Source organism: Mytilus californianus, unplaced genomic scaffold, assembly GCF_021869535.1.
Source record: "Mytilus californianus isolate M0D057914Y unplaced genomic scaffold, xbMytCali1.0.p SCAF_4, whole genome shotgun sequence".
In the NCBI taxonomy this organism is placed as follows: Eukaryota; Metazoa; Mollusca; class Bivalvia; order Mytilida; family Mytilidae; genus Mytilus; species Mytilus californianus.
The window spans coordinates 10,983,333-11,001,585 of NW_026262690.1; the positions used below are offsets into that span (position 1 = coordinate 10,983,333).

General features: G+C 31.6%; 1 protein-coding gene across 1 annotated transcript in view; it reads left to right on the forward strand.

Moving 5' to 3' along the window:
• LOC127737463 (A disintegrin and metalloproteinase with thrombospondin motifs adt-1-like) overlaps positions 1–17,776 on the forward strand; it is a 94,117-nt gene extending 76,341 nt beyond the window's left edge. Inside the window, exons 23-27 of the mRNA XM_052248174.1 lie at positions 7,639–7,719; positions 9,618–9,854; positions 10,391–10,459; positions 15,698–15,812; positions 17,317–17,776. Of these exons, the coding sequence (XP_052104134.1) occupies positions 7,639–7,719; positions 9,618–9,854; positions 10,391–10,459; positions 15,698–15,812; positions 17,317–17,467 (653 nt within the window). The 3' untranslated portion in view covers positions 17,468–17,776. The remainder of the gene's footprint in view (positions 1–7,638; positions 7,720–9,617; positions 9,855–10,390; positions 10,460–15,697; positions 15,813–17,316) is intronic.
• The last annotated feature ends 477 nt before the right edge of the window (positions 17,777–18,253 follow it).

An 18,253-nucleotide genomic window follows, 5' to 3' on the forward strand; every position in this document is an offset into this window, starting at 1 on the left:
GTAATTAAACACCCATGGCTTTCAAATGTTTTGGTTTGAGAGTAAATCCAATAAAACCGCTTCGGACGAAAATAGTTTATGAAGTAATATTTTCATTTATACGAATTTAACAGTAATTAGTTTTTCCAATTGGTTATATACTATCTAATTAATTTTTCTTTATAATTTATATGAAGGGTTGTTTGTTATCATATACATAAACTAAGGTAAACGTTTTTCGAAGATTTGCAATACAAATATATGAAAATTAACTCATTGAGTACATTGTCGAAAAATTTAAATTTTACTTGTAAAAAGCATTTTCTCGGTTTTGTTTCATCCTACTACTAATATTTTCTATTTGTGGATCTGACCAGTAGAATAAATTTCTGATAAGCTACATGTTGACTAAATTGGCACATAAGATTCTCCAACAAATATTTGCAGTATTATAATCTGGGTTATTCATGAAATCATTAGAAAGTACGATTATTCCACATACTTAGTGTGACTAATTAAAGTATATTCAGAAAATACCTTCATTCGCATCAAACTTATAAAGATTTATTATCATTTTCTAAAACTGAGTCGACATCGCTGATGTAGGACTGTACGTTCCCGAAGATATCATTAGCTCATTAGTCAGTGCCTCGGGGGTACTGACAAGATTGAAGACATTAAACAATACATTTTTTTAAAAATTCTCCGGTGATAAATTACGGATATAATTAAGAGGTATCAATTCCCTCAGGTAGTAGACCTTAGATAAATTTGCCTATTCTTATCGGGCCCTTTTTGGTTATATGGCTCCTACCGTATTGAGGTATTTTGACATTTAAATATTGGGGGTTAATCGTACCTGGTAAAGGTAAATCAAGAAAGGCGCCACTGACGCAATAAATTTATAAAAAGTTAATTTGATAGTATCCCATTGTTTATGAGATTCATTCATTTTAGATACGGACATTTTTAATTGTGAAAACATTGGTTATCTCGTGAAGTAGTATACGCTGTTCGAATCTCATAAATCGATAGAGATAAAAACAAATCCGGGTTACAAACTAAAACCGAGGGAAACGCATCAAATATAAGGGGAGAACAACGACACAACAAAAACACAACATTAAAATGTAACACACACAGAAACGAACTATAATATAACAATGGCCATTTTCCTGACTTGGTACAGGACATTTTAAGAAAAAAGTGGTGTGTTGAACCTGGTTTTGTGGCATGCCAAACCTCCCGCTTTTATGGCAACGTTAAACACAACACCAAAACGACAATATCACATGACAGGACCACAATACAAACAAATGGGAGAACATATAGGACAAAGAAACACACGAATAATAGCTAAGAAAAGGTACTAGGCTTAAAATTCAATACGCCAGACGTGCGTCTCGTCCACACAAGACCAACCAGTGACGCTCAGATGAAAAAAATTTGAAAGCCAAAACAAGTACAAAGCTGAAGAGCACCGAGGACCAAAACTTCCAAAAAGTTGCGTCTAACACGGACAGGGTTTTCTGCCTGGGACAAGAAATAATTTATAATTTTGCAAATAGTAAACTTTATAAAATGACTATATAATAGATATACATGATAAAACCGAAGTGGAGACTAAATACAGAATAAAAACGGATACATTACATAAAACAACTTAATCCAACACATACAAATACACAGCCGAGTTAGCCAAACCCTAAACGCACAAAGTGACGTCACATTTGAAATTCTAAAAAAACACACAAAGTGACGTCACATATGATTTGTAAAAATATTTCCCTAAAATAAGATAGGATTAGGATTGATTCAAGATTAGATTTGTAATACTGACATTACATTTATTAATAACAATGAAAATTACAATACTTATTAATATCAAATTGTGGTAGTAATTAGATAATTAATTGTATTATCTAGCTATGTCTGTGTTTCTTCTGAATCAAACTGTAAACCAAATATATCGTATAAATTTCGTTGAACCAAACTAAAATCTATTAAATGAAGGGGGTGATTAATTATCTTTTCCATAACACACGAATATAACAGAAAAGACGTTAAGACATTTGACAAAATCCAACGAGAATAATAAAAATAACATCAAAATTAAATACATGAATTTGGGATAGAAAAGTACCGTGACACGTCTTATAGCAATGCGGTTTCACACTCAGCAAAACAGTCACAATCGGTAATAAGTCACGTTCGGTAATTAAAAGATCAGACGACGTAATGACAAACCACAATCTAACACGTGGTAAAAACGTCCTTAGTTAGTTTGGACAAAGACACATCGTATGGATCAACCAATTCGTGATGGTGTCCGTAAAATTTACGAAGTGTCATTTTTAATCTCACCTCCTCATAACTTTGTTGGAGCAGTTTCTGCGAAAGGAGCACACTCCTGTATATGAAATCCGTATAGTGTGAACAAGCACGAGAATAACGTATCAATTGAGATATGTAAACACCATACGAAGGGGCAGAGGGTATGTTACTGCTGAGAAATGGGAAATTTATAATTGGGAAGTTGAAATCGTCCCGTTTATCATAGATTTTCCTGTGGAGTCGTCCATCTGTGTGAATATTGAGGAAAAGATCAAGGTATGAAGCAGTCCTTCTAGTATCAGTAGTACCCTTAATTTTAAGTTCACTGGGATATATGAGATGTAAGTATTGGCTGAAATATGGGTTATTCAATGATAGAACATCATCAATATATCGGAAAGTAAAATTAAAGAATTTCGCAAGGTGCTTTTTCTTTTTGTCTTTAGAAGGTTCTGAATGAATTCTGCTTCATACGAATACAAAAACAAATCGTCCAGTAGGGGTGCACAATTAGTTCCGATTGGAATACCGACTGTCTGTTGAAATATAAATCCTCCAAACTCAACAAATATATTGTCGATCAAAAAGTCCAGCATTTTGATAATATCATCTTCAGTATATTTTCTGGTAGATTCAGTGTGGTTTTTCACAAAATATGAATTATTGTAACCCAAAACAAGAAATTTGTATCTACGATTCCCGTTTTTATAGAAAAAGCTCTGTTTAATGAGATGGTGAAGTCGATCTTTCAACTGAGCATGGGGAATAGTAGTGTAAAGCGTAGAAAAATCAAAAGTCTTTATGTTGTTGCAAAATTGCAAAGATTGTGATCGAAGATTAAGCAGTAGATCTTTCGAATTTTTGAGAATCCACATCTGGTTAACACCACTGGTAGAATATATCTCATCACAATATTTTTGAAGCCCATCTTTAACTGTAGAAAGAAAAAAAACCAGGGTGGGGGTATTATAGAGAATTTTCTTTATATATTATAAGAAAAGCAAATAACAAATGCCTTTTAGTTATTTGAATGAAAAAAATCATTTGTACGACTATAGTCATGTAAAGAGATACATATGGGACACAAAGCCTTCATGGCCAGTGGATATACAGTGATAGTAGAAATTAAGGTGAGGTGTAAGGTCATAAGGGAGTGCTTACCATTTGACAAACATGTAGTCGTGAGACTTTACCAGAAAAATCGATCGATCGATCGAGAAAATTTTGATGTGAATCTTGATAAATAACTATTTTACCATCAAAGATAATGAAGATAGAATATGTGACAAAAACCATCATAGGAGTCGGCGTCGTATGTAATTATTAATACCGATATTATCACTTTACTTGAGACGTCATACAATTCAATTCCGCTACCACTGTAAATTCGAAAACGAAAAAAGTTAAGTGCAGCCTAATTTAAAAAAAAATAAACACTATAAACGTGATTATGCAAACAGATAATGTTTTTAAACTGTTGGTGCAATTTTTACGCTGCATTTATGCTTTGCTGTAAACCGATAGACAACAATGGTTGCTGGAGTAATATAATGTGAAGAATTATAGTACAACTTCATAATAAGATGTCATTTTTACAAGGAAAAAGACACAAGGTAACTACAATAATTATATAAATAAATATGCAGGTACAGTTCCATACTCCTAATATGCATAGAGCTTTAATAATAAAACCTTGTTTAGCAAGTAGGTTAAACTAACGCAAATTGATAAAGATATATATTGTAATCTTATAGCGAATTTATATATTAGAAACAATACATGGAATTCATGATAAACAAGACTCTATGATAATATTCTTTTTTAACTTGATACTGTTTTATATTTTCATCACAATTACCCTCATATAGTTCACACTAACTTACAGTATGATATTGGATAAACACGTAGGCAGCTACAAAAAAGAATGGTTGGCAATATCGTTCATGATTTAAATATAATACCCGAAAACACTAAAACTGCAAGTAATTTCAAGTGTAAATCGCTATATTATTATTATCATGGGTTATCATAAAGCAATATATTTAATTTGTAGAAACAAACAGTGAACAGTTTACTGTTGCATCAAGTGAAATGATAACAACAACATTTGCTGTTGAAACAGAACAGTCAAATGATACAGCAACTTTATCATTAAATCAAAAATCAGCTAGTAAATCGATAACAGCAAAAACATCTGTTTCAAGTCGACAGTCTATGGATACAGCAACTGCTCCATTGTCAACAACAACATCTTTATCCCCGGAACAAGATTCAAAAGCAACGTTTATAATAACAGGACATGATTCAACAGCCAAATTGTTATTAACAAAAACATCTATTTCAATTGAACAGTCTACAGATACCGCAGCTGATCCATTGTCAACAACACCATCTTTATCAACAGAGCAAGATTCAAAAGCAACATTTGTATCAACAAAACATGATTCAACAACCAAATCGATAACAGCAAAAACCTCTATTTCTGTTGAGCAGTCTATGGATAAAACCATTAAACTAATTTCCGACCAGACTGTCATTACGACTACTTTGGTGTTTAAAGGCAGTGTCAAGTCAACTATATATTATATTATATTCCTGCGAATACAATATTTACTTCCGCATTGACTACAGGCTCATCTAGTAGTTTGCATACAAAACGAGCAATGAACGAGGTATCTAGGGATAATACATCCAGTTTGAACACAATTGCCAAGTATAATTTTGTGCTAATTGTTGCCGTAATAAGCTGTTTGCTATTTGGTATTCAGAGTATTGTTTGTTTTGTTTTTCTTCGGAGGTTATTCAATTCAAGAAACATTTGTAGAAATAATTCTCGACAAGAAACTAACAAGACGCATACCTTCAAAACAGCGTAAAAAATACTATGTACTCACTTTTCTTACCTGAATCCAAAGAAAGATAAAACGCAATTGCACAACAGTAGTATATATTATAACCCTTACCATATGGGTTTCGTCATTTGAGGGCAAAGAAAACAATGTTTTAATGTGGTTTTTTTTAACTAATGGAGAGTAAGCTAGTCAATAAATATTAGGAAAAACGAAATACATCTACTTTAAATACAGTATATTGACAGGATGAGGGTTATAATATGGTTAAATTAGGTTTTACGACCACGGATCATTCTTTTTTTGTTTAGATGTCAGCACAAGTAAGATTTTCATCCCGTGTCTTACCATTTGTATCACATTCACCCACATCTACAATCTGTATTTAATCACCTTTACAATAAATGTATCATATATGCTACAATAGTAAAATATAATTTGAATATGTCTGGTAACGAACAAAAGTTATGCATTTTATTTGCCATGATTCCAATAATACAGAGATATAGCTAGGGCTGTTTTTCATTCAGTGGTAGGACTTGTGGTTCTATTCAAGGCTACATATTTAGGACCACGCTTTCCGCAGAACAAATAATTGGTATTTCAACATCCCATCCGTCTTGAATTTAATGAAATGGTCAATATGCAAGCAGAAATCTATGTTTTAACAAGACGTACCTAATTTTTGGGGAATAATCTCAATGCCCTACTCTAAAGCCCCTACCCCGACTCGTAATAACTTACATTCTACTCAAATCATGTGGCATTCGCTTCAGTGGTAGCATAGCTAATTAGCCTATGGTTAAAAAATGGTAGGGATAAAGAATAACAATGATGCCAATCAAATTGTTTGACTTTATGAATATACTGAGATAAGGCTAAGGAATTAATGATCCAATGATATGTATGTGTATGAATTTCTACTTATTTATATAAAGTAGAATTTGATATAAGAAAATAAGAAATTGTATAATTTTAATAAAAATGTTTAAATGAAATAAAGTAATGTTGTTCTTTCACTCATAAATTATTTCCTCAGGACTACATTATATATGTTATATATCCATATGCATATGCATATGAACTTACTATTGAGGATACTGCAGATATATGATAGTCTGTTTCAATCCACATCTATTTCCGTAATTGATCAATTCAACATGTTTACTGATATAAATCTGAGAGTGCTGCATGTTTTCTTCATACTCCTGTCCTTCACACTTACTTCTTAATGTGACTGTTGACAGGTGAATGGTGATACATGATTATCAGCAAGTGTGTACCCTGTCAAAAACCGGTTGTAGTTTTATTGAAATTTTATGCGATTGAGGTTATTGTCACTCTCTGCTTTACTTGGTTATACATTGACATGAAATATATAACCGTTATGCTTCCTTTATTATGCAATCATTTTCGTTGTGGTACATGTAATTATCTACTATATAAATTACATGTGTTTAATTAATGTATACTGGTATCCAATCTATGCGGTCAAAAGGGGCACAAGTTTCATAACATACCTAAATTCAATAGCAAAAACTACCCATTACAAGCTTCACGATAGAATTGAAACTTAGATGAATTGAAATATAGTTACCTATTGTTGATTTGTTTTCAATTCGTTTAAAATTTTCCTTTTTCAACAGTGTGCATTGATGAAATTATTCTATAAACTCTCTGAGAAACTTCCGCTTCATCCCATCGCCAAATTTTCTACCTCAATCAATGTGTATAACATGAAATATCGAGCTATACTTTCATAAGATATGAGATTACTCTTTTAGAAATAAAAACAATAGCTAATTTTATTCCTGTTTGATAATTAGAGCGGAGATTAGTTATTTCAGAATGGGAACGCAAACTTGAAATGGCAAAAATAAGCAATGGAAATTACATCAATGACAGCAGTAATTTCTCATATATCTTTAAGCCTATCTGTGGTATTATTTCCTCAAACAAGAACTGATTCCTATGTAGTGTGATTAGTTATTTGCCAGATTTGTGATAGTACACCTAGGAATGCATAACAATATGAGTAGTTCATGGGTTGACTAAATGAGTATGAAAGTATGGATTTCTGTCGGTTGTGCGTTTTGTCTACAATAGACTCATTATCACTGATTCTCGAATAAAAAAAGTTTAAGGCAAAATAAAGTACGAAGAGCATTAAGTGCCAGAACTTTCGAAATAGATCACATATTTTTAATTTTGTTAAAATAAACATTGTGTCATTTTGTTCAGAAACAGGTTAGAATGGTTGTATAATGAATATGAAAAGGTTGAAGCGATAGAAAACATCAGAGTTTAACCAACACCGGTTCGTTTTTTGGTTTATTTTGATGTACAAATGAAACGATCAAGAGTTTTTATGCAAGGACGATCAATTGGTTTTTCTTTTCCTACATTATTACAAATCAATGTTATCCTTAAAACAATACATGCACACAAAATTAATACGCATATTAATTATTAACAGTTGACTCATGTTCAGGGACATGTGGGAATGGCACGTGGAATACAGATATTTGTGCTTGTGATTGTCTAAGTGGATATACTGGTATGTTATATTTATGTGAATACGTAAATTTACTCTATGTTTTTTTTCCATATAGATATAATTACTACATTTGCAAATGCAAATGCAAATGCAAAAAAAAAAGAAACAACCAAAAAACGTTAGTCGAACAAACATTTGAAGACTAAACAAACAAATCGTTGACATCTGGTATGAAATACCTCGTGCAACACTTACCGAACATACAGCAATGCGTTTGTCTGGTTTCCACTTACTGTACAGATGGGTATCAGTTTTTTATTTAAGAATGACAACAATTTTGGACTTAATATTAGCAAACAACAATATGTAAGACAATGCAGTGTATACGATAGATGCTTCTCGACAGATGCCTCAACAAACAAAATAATTATAAAATTCAAAAAAGTTAATTTTAAAGAATCCAAATTGCATACATTGTAGACGCATTTTATCCTATATGTTTTTTTATTATCATACAAACTCTCGCAAATAAGGGCGCATTTTTTGTCAATAGATTAAAAAAAAGATGCATATTATGTGTCCATAGTAAATATGTACTTCACAATTCAATCTATACAGTGGCGGCAAGGTGGGGGTGGGGGTATTGTTTTTTTTCACAGATTTTGACTGCAAAAACAATTAAGTTTTCCTCAGCATTAACATTCACTCAAATAAAAATAAAAGATCCTCTACAAAGATGATCTTCATTCGTATTCATTCACGGGAAATCAATTCCCTCCATAACCTTTTATCTACCATATCAACATTATCGGACCAATTTTACTGCACCAGATGCGCTTTTTGACAAGAAATGTCTCTTTAGTGATGCTCGAGGCTATAATATTTAAATATCCAAAATTTTATATCAACACTGATCAAACAAAAAAGGACTGAAAGTTAAGCAAAATCCCAGGCATGATGGAGATATTATTTTACTTTTTTATCTAATGGACAAATTTTTAATTACGTAAGTAAACATTTCGAAAATAATTGTTGTTTGCACATCCATTAGTATATAATGCAAAACAGCAACGAAATGTAATATTAAGAATAAATATTTGAAGAGAAGATTTATAAAACTCAAACGAACTATATCCACTATATGTTTTTTTTTCTGGTAAAAGTAAGACAACTATAACTTAAACATATGTTTTGTCCTAACTTTCCAATATCGGTTTATTTAAAAGCACGTGACACAAGCTTAATCTTTCATTTTTGCTAGTGTGCTTTGTCTATTTGCCTTTTTGTTTTTCTTTGTTGACATATTTGTTTGTTTTTAAAGTGATTAAGATTGTAACACGGTGTTGACTGCTGTACCCCTATTTATGACATTTTTACCGATTATGTCTGTTTGTTTTGTTCACAAATCGTTGTCAATATAATGGAATTTTATGCGACTGTCATACAAGTGAGAGGTTTAGCTAGCTATAAATCCAGGTTTACTCCACCATTTTCTACATAAGAAAATGCATATACCAAGTCAGGAATATGACAGTTGTTATCCATTCGTTTGATGTGTTTGAGCTTGTGATTTTGCCATTTGCTTGGGGACTTTCCGTTTAGAATTTCCCGCGGAGTTCGGTATTTTTGTTATTTTACTTTATGATACGTAGATGAAATACAAATGGAGCAATTAATAATTATTACTGTAATTAGTTTTTCTTTTTACTGAAATTGCACCTGTTGCATTTTTAAAACACTAAATCCTGTCAAATCTCTGCAAATGCAAAAACATTCTTGAGACAAAAAAAAATGGCATTGCGTGGAGTGTACAATAAGAACACGATTAACATGCCTTTGCACTAATCAAGGTATCCAGTGACAGGGGGGCCCATCACATGGCGTTAATATGCTCCTAATGTGGTGATTTAGATTGTATTCTATAAAATCTGAAAATAGTTTTGAATATCATTAAACAGGGAGTCTGTGCACCAGTCAATGTTCTGCGCTATGTAATAATGGAGCAGCTATGAATGAATCCTGTGCATGCATATGCAACGAAAAACAGTACGGAAGCAAATGTGATTGTCTTTACCCTTTTACCGGTGGATACTGTGATACGTGTACATTTGTAACTTGTGAAAATGATGGTGTATTTAATGCCACATCATGTAGTTGCGCATGTTTAGATGGTAATGATGAAGCTCAATGTAAAGGTGAATAAAAAGATATGATGTTGTTATACATTAAAATATGTTAATTGATATTTAGAATTTTCTTTTCAGAATAACGTAAATGTTAATTTAATTAGATGGTTTATGCTATACTCTGGACCATTGTTTTTTTTTTTTTATATATATATAAAGATTCGTGACTTCGTTCTGTTCATTTTCCTGCTTATTAATTTAAAAAAAATAAATTTGTTTTCCTTTTTTTTTTAAACTGCACAAATAACTTAGCAGATATTCCCGTCACATTTGAATATGTTATTAAACTTGTAACATGTAATATGTAAAGGATGAAGTATGATTAGAGCCATTTTGGATATGATCTTTTGGATATGATCTAAAGAATGTAAATCTCACAGCTCTTACGAATCACAAGTAGAGACGTGTTAAAACATCGCTAATAAACAAATAATGTGTTTCAAGCGTTAACATGAAGAATTCCCGAAAGCAAACATCAGGAATAATATATCACAATTCTGATTACCCTTACACACTTCATCACACTTATTGTCTTTTTTTTTAAGTTGAACAGTCAACTACTACTGTTTCCAGTACTACAATTGCAAGTGGTTCCAGTTCCAGTGAGTATAATGGTATGTACAGCAAATATATTCATTATAAATAAAGACAACACTAGTTTTGTATGTATGATGAGTTTTTTTTTTATTGATGTTCAAATCTGATAAATCGAACAAGAATATGTAAATCAATATAACAATCAAAGACTTAAGGCATCATATGAAACCTTAAAGAAGTGAGAACGGGTGCGTCGACATGATATGCATGCATCGTCTGACATGCGACTCCACACTCGGGAGTAGTTCATAATCTCGGTAAAAATTATATATCAGACGATTATAGTGGTATCTAAATTCTAAGACTGTAGAAACATGTCGCTAGTGAGTTGAGATACCGACATATTGTACCAGTCAACCAATTCATTATGGTGTTTGTACGACTTATGCATTGTCGATTTAAGCCGTCCTTCCTCGTTACTCTGTTGGAGCAGTCCTTGTTTAAGGAGTACACCCCTGGTAATGAAGTCTATGAAGTTATGAGATATAGTGTGAACATGCACGAGCGAATCGTATATATATTGAGATATGTAAACACTATACGATGGATAATGCATTCTACTGCTGAGAAATGATCATAATTTTTATCATAGAAAAAATCTTTTTATCACAATCATTATTATATCTATTCAACACCTAAGATTATATATTTGCAATGGTTCTGTTTTCTCTCTTTCCACCTTTCACGACATGTTAAAAGCATATGAATTTTATACGAGCATTGACAATGGTTACAGTACTTTGACCTAGCTTTTATTCACTGCTAGCATTTTTATATGGTATTATCAAATATTATTTTTATCGTCTGTTATGCTGAGTTCATTGCTTTTTCTGACTTTTTTTTTGTATAATTCCCTTTTTAACTTAGTTGTTGATCGATATAATTTGGACGGTTTTGAGTAGCTAAACATCTAAAGTATCAATGTAGCTGTCCAACTGGTGATTTTGACTCTAATATATAAGCGTTTGAATATCGTTATTTCTAAACAATGATTGATTTGAAAATTTTCAGATGATTCTATATTATTGCAAGGCCATACGTTAATACTTTTTTCTGTCGTTGGATTGCTCTCGTTGAAAAAATACATTGCAGGCCTATTATTCCTATATAAATCAATTATTCAGTGTCCATTTTTACTTCCTCAGTAGACACATACTTGTCATTTGGCATACCACACACAAAATGTGCCCAACTGACTGATACACCCTTTAATCGAACTTATCTTAACTGGAACAAGAATGGCTAATGTTATTCAACCCAAAAAAATGTGAAATCGTACACATAACAAGAAAAAAAACTAAAATCTATTAAACCAATATAGGGATGATAAACTTTAAGTGGTTTTTGGTTGATTATGAAGGTAGGAAAGCTAGGCGCGTTTTTTTTTAATGTTTTTCTAATCAAATTTGAAAGATGAAGTAAATCAAAATAGCCAGACTTTGGATATAAAGGTACTACACAGCCGGACAGCAAATCTCATAATGGCGTCCATTTTATTATTCTGGTCACGTGATTTTCAGTTAAAAAAATAACATTTTTTAGCAACGGCAATGATGCAACGAAATCGACGGCGTAAAGATATTTTATGTATTTACCATGCTCAAACAAATATATCATTTGATACGGCAGGTTTCAAACTTTCACTACGTTATTCTTTTAAAAACGAAAATGTAGAATTTCCTTGATTATTTGATTGGCAAAGATGAAAAAAATTGCTGCGGCCGTGACACTTCTCAGCAAATAAATGTAAATTGAAATGACACATGGAATGGTAACGTATTTTCCTTAAGAGGGATGATACCTCCTGATATTATGAACATGAAAAACCTATTGTTACCAAAACTCGCCAGGTAAACCGGCCGTGTGTCAATTCAACAGGTCCAAAATTGGCGACCGGCCAAAGGGAGATAACTCGAATGAAAACTCGTTCAAGGGGCGGCTGATCAGAACGAGTGAAAATAAGCATTTCGCTCAATTTTAGTAAGGGAAACCGTGTTTCTGGGGCATAATATCCAATAATTTATCCGTATGCGATAGTAAAATGTGTAAATATGAACAATATCTTGGAAATTATAATTAATCATTGGAATGAGGGCACCTGTCAAGTTTCATGACCTAAACAGTGAGAGAAAGTATTACAGAATGTATGTCTGTCTTGGTAAATCATTATTTAATCGAAATATTCCAATTTTATTTCTTATAATCATCTAGAAATCATGGATATTGCTAGGGAAATTGCCAATTATTACATTCATTTATTTTTTTTAAATACGGTGTTTTTTTAACTATAATACTACTAGATCTACATTTTTAGAGAATTTCTGTTAAGAGCCATTGTCAGTTATATCTGTGAACTAAAGATTGTTTTTCCATTCTAAATGGGTGTTACTTATGTTTATATATGCAATAGTTAAAATGTAACAACTCCTGGTAACTGGCATATGATACCCATGACAATGTTTATTACAAATGGAAATATCAAGGTACTCTATAGAAAGGCTTCCTATTCACCAAACATGTAATTTGTATGTGTATGTAGGTAGCAATATTAAAAGGTATTGAAAATTTTGAAAAATTAATAAATAATAAAAATAAAATCAGGGCTTTATTAAGAGATTGAGTGAAAAAGTAAAATCTTTTCCTGAACAAATCAATGTCAGAATTGCATTTTTTCTTTGAAGATTTTTTTTTCTATGCAGTGGTTTTTTATTCTAATTCTATTTTGACCTTTGACCTGACAGTGATTGCAAACCTGTTATTTATTTTGTTGTGTGCTGTCTCATTTCAAAAAGGAGGATTATAAAATAAACATTTATAAAATGAAGTTGTTTCTGTTTTTAATCATTCAGAACTTATCAGGACTTAAGAGATATAGAGCTTGGCATATGCCGTGGATACCCATCCACCATTTACAGTCCCCTTGAGTTGTCATGTCAAGATAACTTAAATTTCCTATTTTTCAACAGAAAATTAAAAACTTCAACTCTTATTATTAAATGAAACCACCAGTCCTTTAATTGCTGAAAGCTTAATAATATGATAAAGGAAATGAGATACCTTGTTTTTCTGAGTATACAAATATAAAAAAAATTGCACTTTCAGTCTTCAACAGAAATGTCAAGTTACTTTATAGAACATGTGTATATATATATGCAAGAACAGTTATTGTCAATGCCAAGAGTATCAGGATGTATTCTGGGTGTGACAACTGCTAAGTATTTGTCAACTTAAAACCCAATCCCCAATCATGTATATCAAATAACTTAATATTGCAAAACATGCAATAAACATGATAAAGTAAAATGCCAATATACTGTAAAAAACCTGAAAATAGCATTTCACCTAATCTTTTAGTGGATATAAATTTATGTAATCAAATTAAAAAAAATTCACAACATGAAACAGGGCCATGGGGTGTGAAAAATAATTATATAATGGGTATGAAAAGCTTTTTTAAGTCTAAATTGTACCATCAGAGACATATAAAACCATCTCTGGTAACATATACTTAAATATGTTTAGTGATGAAGAATTAAAAAAAAAAATGACCATGTTGACTTGATATATAAATCCTCATCAAATGCAGGTACATGCAGCTAAACAATTGTAAACATAGAATGGACTAAATCATCATATATAGGGATTAATTTAGGTAAACTGGATGCAGATTGAACAACCATAGATATATTAGCCATTATAATGAATGATTGCTTGAAGATGAAAAGGGAATGAGCACAAACAATATTATATTATGATGTGATATCATCTTCATTCTTTTGCAATTCTATCTGTAAGCTACAAAATAAAGATCTGACTCTGTTCAAAATGTTTTTCCTCTGTCTTTTATCTATGATATATCAGATCTTAGGATGTTTACACTGCCACCGGAGTCATGTCATTTAGGTCAAATCCTTACATGCTAACATATCATAATAATTTACACCTTGACTTCCCAAAAAAGAATGCACTGATTTAGAGATATCATAGGGAGGTTTATATATATTATCATATGCATAAGGTGCTGAATTTAGAATATCTGTGTGATTTTTAAGAAAGTAGACAACTTTTGTTCATATTTTGTAATTTTGTGTACTGAAAGATATCATTGAGGCATGCAAAGGGAAAATAAATCACAATAAAAGAACAGATTTCATTCATTTCAATAACATGTTGACTGTCTTTTCCTCTGTGACAAGTTTGTCATATTTCTGAGCTGTGTTTGTCAAGAACAGTGAAGTTTTAGGAAAAAATTATAGGGAGTCCCTGCGCGGCCTTACCAAATTATGATGAGGTTTACTGAAATTGTGCTCGTGTGTAAACAACGAATGGTAACGTCAAGTGACTATCATAGCTCTGTTTGGTCTCCATGTTCCAGTTTATCAAAATAAACCAGTCATATTTATTTTTCCTAGGTAAACCAGGCATGTGTCAATTCGTCCCAAGCTGAAAAGTTGTCAATGACAGTCAAAGTTGAAAAATGGCGGTTCCGAAGACTGAAAATTAATGACTTGAATTTCTTTGTCAACGATACGTACATTACTTTGACTTTTAAAACTTATGATATCATGTATACCGCTCATGATAATTTGGTTTCTTAAAATTTCACAAATTCACGCTTTCCTACCGGGTTGTCTTCCGTGGGGAATTATTTTTCTGTGCAGCGACATCTGTTGACGGCTTTCTCAGAAATTATCTCCACTTGATTCTCGGATAATAAATCAGGGGTTTTAACGGACAAATTAGGGATTTGATGTCCGGCTGTACAGTCGAACCAAAGCAGCTACATATTTAGACAAACTAGAGCGAAGAGAGTTGTCAACTACTATTCTTTCTTCACTAGAACAAGATAATGGAACAGATAACCAAAATCTGTAGTTAAAATCGGATCATTGGAGGACGTCAGGATCAGAGTGAACACGACCCCCTGGACCCAGGCACATTTTAACTTTTGCCAAATGAATAGCCTCCTGTCTGTTTGAGATGAGCCCGAGTCAATTAAACTGAAATAAAGACTCCGAGCCGTTTTGGAATACGAAGAATAACATTATAATTTGAATATAGATTGAGTCTTAATTATTACTTTGTAGTTAATTTCATTTCCTTCTCACTTTCAAAGGACGTATTACAAATGCAAATAGATCCAGCATATTTTAGATTTATATTTCATCTATTTTAGAGGCCCTGGTTATATCTAAGTGAGTTAGAAGACAGCTAATCTTAATAATTGTTACAGTTTATATAATATTATGTTTCAGATGACTTCGATAATACGATTATCATAATTGTGGTTGTTTGTGTGGTATTGATAGGGATAGGGATAGTTCTTATAGGATGTTGGTGTATCATAGTCATAATCTGTAAGAAAAAAAAGTAAGTTTATTTACGTTTGTATACGAAACATCTGCAGTTGTACAACAAAATCTGACATTGCACAAACTATTTTTTTATATTATACCCACACTCAATTGGAACTCAATCACATTACTTAAATATTCACGTGATTAATAACTCGCCAAAAATATCAAGCCCACAATTTAGTATGCAAGACGCATATGTAGTCGAAATATGACAATATACATCTAACTACCAGAAAAATAATGCGTATCACTTTATCTGGAACCGAAAGAAACAGCTTTAATAAAACCTTCCATTACTTTTTTTTTCTCAGAACCAGCAATTCATTTGATTATTGAAACTACTTTGTTTGTAAAATATTTAGACAGTTACTAGTACCAGTATTTTATATTAATAATTGGTAAAATAAAGGAGTTATATTTAACATAACTGTTAATAGAACCATTGCTTTGATATTTCAATCCTTATGCATCCCGCCAATGTGTTTTTGTGCTGTGGTCATTTTTTGTATTCTTGTCTTTCATTATTGCTTATGTGCTTTGTCTGTATGCCATTTTGTTTTTGTTTGTTGACATATTTGCTTGTTTTTATAGTGATTAAGATTATAACACAATGTTGACTGCTTTCCCCTTATTTTCGACATTTTTACGTATTATGTCTATTCGTCTTGTTCACACATTGTAGTCAATATAATGGAATTTTTATGCGACTGTCATAAAAGTGAGAGGTTTAGCTAGCTATAAAACAAGGTTTAATTCACCATTTTCTACATAAGGAAATGTTTTACCAAGTCAGGAATCTGACAGTTGTATTCCATTCGTGTGATGTGTTTGATGTTTTGATTTTGCCATTTGATAAGGGACATTCCGATTTGAATTTTCCTTGTAGTTCGGTATTTTCGTTATTTTACTTTTTAAATGTATGAGGATTGTTCAGTCAAATAAACTTATTTTCAACAATAAAAGAAAATAAGAACAGAAAGATTATTTAAAAGAATTAGCAGTACTTTACAGATGTTTAAATGTCATTAATCCTTGAATACGATATAAATGAAGATCACAAACAAAAACAGAGAACCCATGCTACTCCAAGAATATTTTTAATTCTCTAAAAAATCATCAAGCGACAGAATAAAGGCAAAATGCCTTTTAAAAATCTGAGGGAAACGCATGAACTCCAATAAAGCAAGAATGGGTGCGCCGAAATGTTGAGCTGCTGCTTACATCCCTCTCAAAATTAATCCAGACTCAGAAAAAAAAATGTCATGATAGGAAAAAAGAAACAATTGGTAACTTAACAGATCAGACCACTATTCTTTTGTCGTATGTGTCAAGTTCATAGACAAGAAAACATGTCTGTCAAGAGATGCAACACAATGTGTTCTGGTGATCTAATTTGTGATCTTAACCATAAAACGTATAGCCGTTATTCTTCACAACTCAAATGTTTTATCCCCTGCCAAATGGGTTCTCCCAAAAAAATACTGTAAAAACTTAAAATTGTTTTTTTTTACTTTCAGATGTTGTGTTGTCTCCAACAAATGTTGTTTTTGTTGTGTTGTCAGCAACATATGTTGTTTTTGTTGTGTTGTCAGCAACAGATGTTCTGTTTTCTCCAACAAATGTTCGGATAAAGCTGTCTTTACAAAAGTTATTCCAATAAAAAGATGACTCAATGCTCATGTTTGCATTTCCAATTTAACAATACTATTTATTTAAATTCTGGCTTGCAGTGTAACCTGAAGGTTTATTTCTTACTTTACTTATTATAATTAATAAGCACACATTAAAGATGATTATATCTAGGACAACTATAGTGTATCAAATGAACAGACAGAAAGGCATTTTCATACTAGATATTGTTATTTCCGTCCAAATTTTTTTTATTATTGTTAAGTTTGAGTATTGTTATATTGTTTGTTTATGTTGTATTCTTCTCACATTGAATGTAATTTTAAATAAAGATTTTTTTTTATAAAACTTGTTAAACCATTGGTGGTCATTCTGTTAAACTCTTTGTGTGTTTTCTTGTACATTTCACTTTTACAAGACAAATATCAAAGTAAAACAAACAACACGCATTTTTTAATTTGAGTTTGTTATGAACAAACAAAACGTGACATAAATCGGAGATGAATGTTTATTTATGAAATTTCAGATATTGCAAAATCAAAACTTTTTATTTCAGATTAAAATACGGATTAAAACAGTGAAAACATACCACTGAAAATTGAACTTTTTTCGTGATTAACGAAATTGTCGGAATATGGTGTATTTATCATATATAATTTATAAATGGGGTATTTTTATCAATTTTAGAGTTCAATCATACATGTTTGTATTATTCAAAATTATCAGTAAAGTGTGTGTTCTACAAGGATCACCAGTCCTGCACCTTTCATCTGATACCTTAATTACGAAAATATATGCTACATAGTTTAAGATTTACACCTGTGC